The 5,732-nt window shown below is 50.4% G+C and overlaps 1 protein-coding gene across 3 annotated transcripts in view; it reads right to left on the bottom strand.

The window, feature by feature from the left end:
- Positions 1–4,135: 4,135 nt before the first annotated feature.
- The window catches only part of ZGPAT (zinc finger, CCCH-type with G patch domain), a 5,669-nt gene continuing 4,072 nt past the window's right edge, over positions 4,136–5,732 (bottom strand). For all 3 annotated transcript variants that reach the window (XM_009893417.1, XM_009893418.1, XM_009893419.1), the window contains 2 exons: positions 4,895–5,312; positions 4,136–4,427 (listed from right to left, as the gene is read on the bottom strand). In XM_009893417.1, coding sequence (XP_009891719.1) covers positions 4,289–4,427; positions 4,895–5,312 — 557 coding nt within the window. In that variant the 3' untranslated portion in view covers positions 4,136–4,288. The remainder of the gene's footprint in view (positions 4,428–4,894; positions 5,313–5,732) is intronic.

Raw genomic sequence — 5,732 nt, 5'->3', positions numbered from 1 at the left:
AGGAGACCCAGCAGACGGCATTTTGTAATGCGCTGACTCCGTGAGCCAAGATGGCTTTGAAGGTGAGAGCAGTGACAGTCGCTGCGTACGTGCGACACACACCCACAGCCCACCAAGGAGGGAATAACTCCCTTTCCTGGTACCTGAGCACAGGCACGATAAACGCAGTTGGCTTGTTACTGCAGGACACGCGAGGTTTTCGTGAATCCTCCAAAAGGCCCAAGTTTCTCAGCCGGGCTTCACGAAAACAGGATTAAGTTTACTGTAAAATTAAGTGCTGCTGCTGCTGATTTTGTCTGGCCTCTGATTCATCCACCCAGATAAAACCACACACAGCGTTCAGCGCAGGGCGACAAGAAGGAAATCTATGAAACTTCGAAAAGCGTATTTGCAAGAAACCAGGACAAACATTGCAAGCTGATTTCCACCAGTGATTGTGAACGCGGCTGCAGCAAAGACAGCTCGGGGACCCCGGGGAGTTGTACTGACATCAAGGTCCCAAGAAGCAGAAGTAGATCTTTTAATACTTTTCAATTATGAAAAGTGAAAGCCCCGTAACAGTCAGTCAACAGCACCGAATCTGCCCTAGACCGTGGGATGCAATTAGTAAATTTTGAGACTATTTCAGCCACGGGGCAGGCACGAGATCTCACCCACTTCACTCGCATTTCTGCAGCAGGAGGGAGAGATTTCATGGTCAAACTCCTCTGGAGGGGTTTCATTTAGAAAGGGCTGACTACATTTCTGAATGCCAGACCCAAACGTCACAAAACTTGGATGCACGCTTGTAATTACAGTCCTGATTGTTACTCATACGCTGAAGTGGCTTTTGTGAAAATACAGTCTTAAAACCTTAAGGTAAAGTGACCCGCCTGCTCACACCGTGTGGCTTTGGTCGAGTCTGACATCGTTTCAGCATTTTTCTTTCTTCCCGCCCTTCCGCGATTGCTGGAAATGCATCGCTTGGGCAGAGAAATGCGTTTCTAAGCAGAAGGTGAGAAACTGCAGAGCTGAGCGGCAGCAGGACACCAGCAGAGACCTCGGGGCTGCGGTTATGGGAAACCAGATTCCAAATGCAGGCCGAGGGTTATTAAGGAGATGCGTGCTTTCTCCACAATCACTTGCTTTTCGCAGTGGTTTTCCTGCCCCAAATTCAGTAGTTTTACATAATTTCAGGTTTCCGGAAGACAGTGCTTTGATGCCCACACTCTCTCAAGCCTCCTCACCTGCAGCCAGGAGGTCAGCAGTTCCCCAAGAGCTGTTCTGTACGCAAACAAAAAATCTAGTCCCCCCTCCCCACGAGACAACTGGAAATTTTTCCGTTGAAAAAAAAAAACCCCAATGCCCCACACCTCTGAACTCAACAATTCGTTCACCACGAAAGGAACCAGTTCCCACTCAACCTCTAGATTCAAGCCACGGGACCCCGGCAGCGTTGACAAGCTCAAGCACCTTTTCTTCCTTTTTAAGCCCAGATGCTGCCAGAGCGACAAAGCGTTAAGCGGCACGAAGGCTGCAGCCCTCCTTGCAGCAGCTGAAGTTTAACGCAGCCGATGCTTCCCCACTGCAGCGTTAGGAGCAGGAATCCTGCCTGTCCTGTCTAGCTCGCTGCAACAGCATCTCCAACAACGCTGCGATTTCTGCAGAGAACAGGGGGTTTGAAAGTATTTTTCGATCCCTGGTTTAGTCACAGATACCCAAGTTCGCCAGGCAAGAAAGCAAACACCACTTACTTTGCAGGAACTCAAAAGCCGATGAGCGCGAAGAGCGGGAATTCGATCCCACTGCCTTCCTTGCCAGCCAACCTGGAGAGTTTCATTTCTTTTATCCCGCAGAGTTATTCCTAATTAGGCATTCCCAAACATTTCAAACATGATGATCTGCGCTCTCCCGCTCCTCTTTAGCTCCTTCTAGAGCAGACAGCTCTGAGCAGATACCATGCAGCGCACACCACAGCTCGCTTCCTGGCCTGCGGAGGTGGTTGCTTCACCCAGCGGTAGGCTGGGTTTCTCCCCGCCTTGGCTGCGAGCAGTGCTGCAGACGAGCGCTGCAGGCACCCGGCACACACGAGCACCCTCTGCCGCGCTCCGCTTCCCACCGAGCTGGTTTTAGTGCCAGCCCTCTAGCCGCGGGGCAATATAAGGAAAGAATGGGTCGCCACAGATCATCATTACCTTGCAAATGAACAACGCCTTACAAGGACAGAGGGGAAAAAGTAAAAACCAACTTTATTCACCGGGAACATGAACTGTCTTGGGTGGGAGGCAGCAGCCATACGACTAGGAGTCTGACAAGTAAGGCCATGGAAATCCCAAGGAAGGGTCAAAATACAACTTAGCCGAGACACGGGGCCAATACACCCAATTCTTAAAGAGATGATGATGTTAAATAGTGTCAGAGCACAAAAGAAACCCAAGAAATTTCTCTGCCCAGCTTGGCTTCACCACTCACGGGCCAATTCAGCGAGCACCCATGCTAAGCTGGGCGCATTAATCCTTGTCACCACTCAACACTTGAGTGTGGGGAACAACCAGTCATTTGTGAGTGAAGGGCACTGAGCAACCATTGTCAAACCCTTGAGAGAAGCCCAGTGCACAGAGAACGCAAATTCAGAACAAAGAAGACAGTACGGCCAATTTAGTTAGGAACCGACGGATGCTGAAGTGCTCAAGGCAGCCCACGCCACCTTTCACCATCCACACGGTGCTCATCGCAGCAGGATGCAAGTGCTTTCCAGGAGGAAAGAGTCACTCCAAAGGGTTTCCTGAAGACGTTCACCTCGTTTACTTTTGCTGCTGCTCTGTGTTTTCTGAGGTGTGTCTGCAGCAATGCTAAATCCCACATGACTTAAACAGCTCTGATTGTATCTCCCTCTGCTTTAGATTTTCTGGTTAGTTTGGCACCTACAAGTAGGTGCAGCCCTGCCCAGGTCGACAGCTTTGTAAGGTTTCTGAGAAACAGATAAAAAAGGTGGTACTAAATGAGCAAAACTTTTAATTAGAAAAATGACTCATAGAATAAGAGGAAACTGATTTCTTAAATTAAGAAAAAAAAAATTGCATCCTTAAGATACTGGCATGAAATTACAAACGATTTTTTTTAAAAAAAGCAATTACAATGCGTAAGCCCCACCAGAAAGAGTCTGATGAAACCACCATCTCCTCTGGGGTAAGGACTGACTGCCGCCAACACAGAATATAATCTAGGGGAGAAGACATCCTTCCTGACTGAAGACTGTCCACGCTGCAGGGAAGGGCACTTGGCCTGCTTCCAGCATAGCCTGAAGCTCTCGCACAGAGACAGGGCTGCACGCTGGGCACATACAGACCTCCTGACCTTTGTGTTCATCCCGGGCCCAGTCCGACCTGAATCTGGGTCCTGACATTTTTTAATAAAAGGATTTGTGTTCAGCGAGCCACCTAGGACCGAAAAACTTAAGTAATGATGGCAAAAATCTCAAGGTTCCCTGTGGAGTTGTTCCTAGCTAGGAAGCTTGAGAATTTGTTACTCTATCTTATTCCCCCGGCTTTGGCACTCTGCTTGTGGAACCACGCAGCTTCCCATGCCAAGTCAATGAGTTAGGCTACAGCATGTCCTAGGGATACTCTTACAGTCAAACTGATGAAATCTGATGCTTGAGGCCACTCGTACCCACCTCCAAGCTGCCAGTTTTCTGTCTATTCATTACACTAGGGCTGCAAGGAACTGCTCCCAGAAAAACTGAGTTCTTAGATAAATCCCACAGCAAAACCCAGAAGGGTAGAGAGCAGCTGAAGCAATTTGCCTTTGCTGTTTTCACCCAGCACAAGCCTTTTCTGCTTTGCCGGAATGTGCTCGGGACCCTGCCTCCACTCGCGTTCGTCAGTTGGCTGCAAACACAAGCCACAGTTGACGGCAGGATGTGGGGCTTTCAAAGCCCCTCCTCAGCTGGTTCGTGGCCAGCAATGTTATCACTCGAGCAGCTACAGACTCTGGATGGAGGTGCTACCGCAGTGATAACAGAGGAAAGATGTGTGCAAGAGAGCAGAGAATCATGTTTCTTGTAGTTAGTCCTTATACAAGGCCCAGGCTTACTGAATGCTTTCAGGGCTGGACGGATGTGTACTCCTCCCACTCCCAGCAGCGCTCAGAAGCATCTAGTTTTTAGAAACTGCTGCTTTTCAGCCCAGTTTTCAGGCTGGGCAGCCTGAGGACCAGAGGAGCGGGATGGCTCACCCAGGCTCTGAGGCCACAAGCACTGGGGCTGGCTAGAAGGACAATCACTGCAGTCAAACGCCTTCCTCAGAGACTAGAACTCAGTCATCTTCTTATGCGTGTCTGCTTTCTTCTGCTCCCGCTGCAGACTGGCTTCCTGGGCCTGCAGCTGCCCCAGCTGTTTGTGCGCGTTAGCAAGCTTCTCCTCCAGCTGAGCTGTAGCAATGCTGTGCCTGAAAGCAAAAAGCATTACGGCAACGTCACCCTGCATGATAAGATCAAAGGCTTGTCACCATCCCAGGAGGGTTTGCCCTTTCCTGTGGGATTAGCGCAAGTGACCTGCTGAAAGCCAGGAAGAACCTGATGCTCAGCACAACCCGGGCTAGAAAACGTCCCCCAGTGATGCTCAACAGCAAAGCTGCAGAGATGGGCATGAGAAGGAATGGGCTCCAGTACCTTTCCTCAAAGAGCTCCTCTCTTCGCCACAGCCTGAATTCCAGCCAAAGGACCCCAGACACAGTTGCCAGTGTCCAAGCTGGTCTGAAGCACATGCTCCTCTCTCTCCTCCGCTTCCCCTTAGGTCTCATGCAGGTATCTTTCACTTGTTCCTCCTACACCTCATTTCAAGCCCACCCCTTCCCAGAATTCCCACCAAGAATTCTCAGTTCATCGTGCAGTCCCAAAGAGAATGTTTTCCTACCTTCCAATGTTGCGTGCCAGGGCCTGCTGGATTCCTCTGATATCCTTCTGCGTTTGTTCAATCTTCTCCATTGTCTGGAAGAGGCGGACACTCAGGGCTTTCTTGGTGCTCTTGCTAGCATGGTAGATCTCCTTGCTGTTCCTCTCTGGCACTGCCACCCCTCCAGACTTCTCCCCAGTGCCCTTCCCTCGCAGTTTCTCATTCAAAAAGTCAAACACATTGCGGGAAGGCTTACGGCTGCCCGCAGAGGACTGTCCAGAGCTGTCTCCCTTTGCTCTGCATTTTCTCGATCTGCCTGGGTCCAGCTTCCCCTGTTTCTTCTTCTGAAGCACCTCAATACACTGGTCGAGGGACTTCCCTCGAGGAAGTACCACAGCCTGCACTGGCTCCACTCGGCCCTCAGAATTCTTCCCTAACCCTGAGGAGAGACAACAAGTGATTACTGCAAGCGAGGACACCCCCTCTCCCAGTCACCTCCCACCACAAGCTCATGCTGACAGTCACAAGCTCAGGACAAGCAAACAGGCTTTTGAGGTACAAGAAGCTGTAACTACCACCCAAGTCCAGAGCAGCAGCAAAGGCCACAGCACGGTGGATGCAGATGCTACGACAGGAGCCTTCTACAGCAGAAGATACGTGATAAAAGCCCGAGGCCATCCGTCAGGCCGGTTTCTGTTAAACTAGGTTCAGCCTCACACTCTCAGCTTCTCAAGCCAGGCTCTGCTTAAAACTCGTTTGGTTCCTCTGGGAGAACTAGAGACAAATGCAAGCAGCAGACCGGCCTCCTAAAGCCCCCAAGGCTCAATACAATTTGTGTAGTGAGAAGCTAGTTCAGCAG

Source organism: Charadrius vociferus, unplaced genomic scaffold (genome assembly GCF_000708025.1).
Source record: "Charadrius vociferus isolate BGI_N301 unplaced genomic scaffold, ASM70802v2 scaffold259, whole genome shotgun sequence".
Taxonomy (NCBI): Eukaryota; Metazoa; Chordata; class Aves; order Charadriiformes; family Charadriidae; genus Charadrius; species Charadrius vociferus.
The sequence above is the reverse complement of the archived record's forward strand: the minus strand, read 5'-3'. Positions and strand labels throughout refer to the sequence as shown.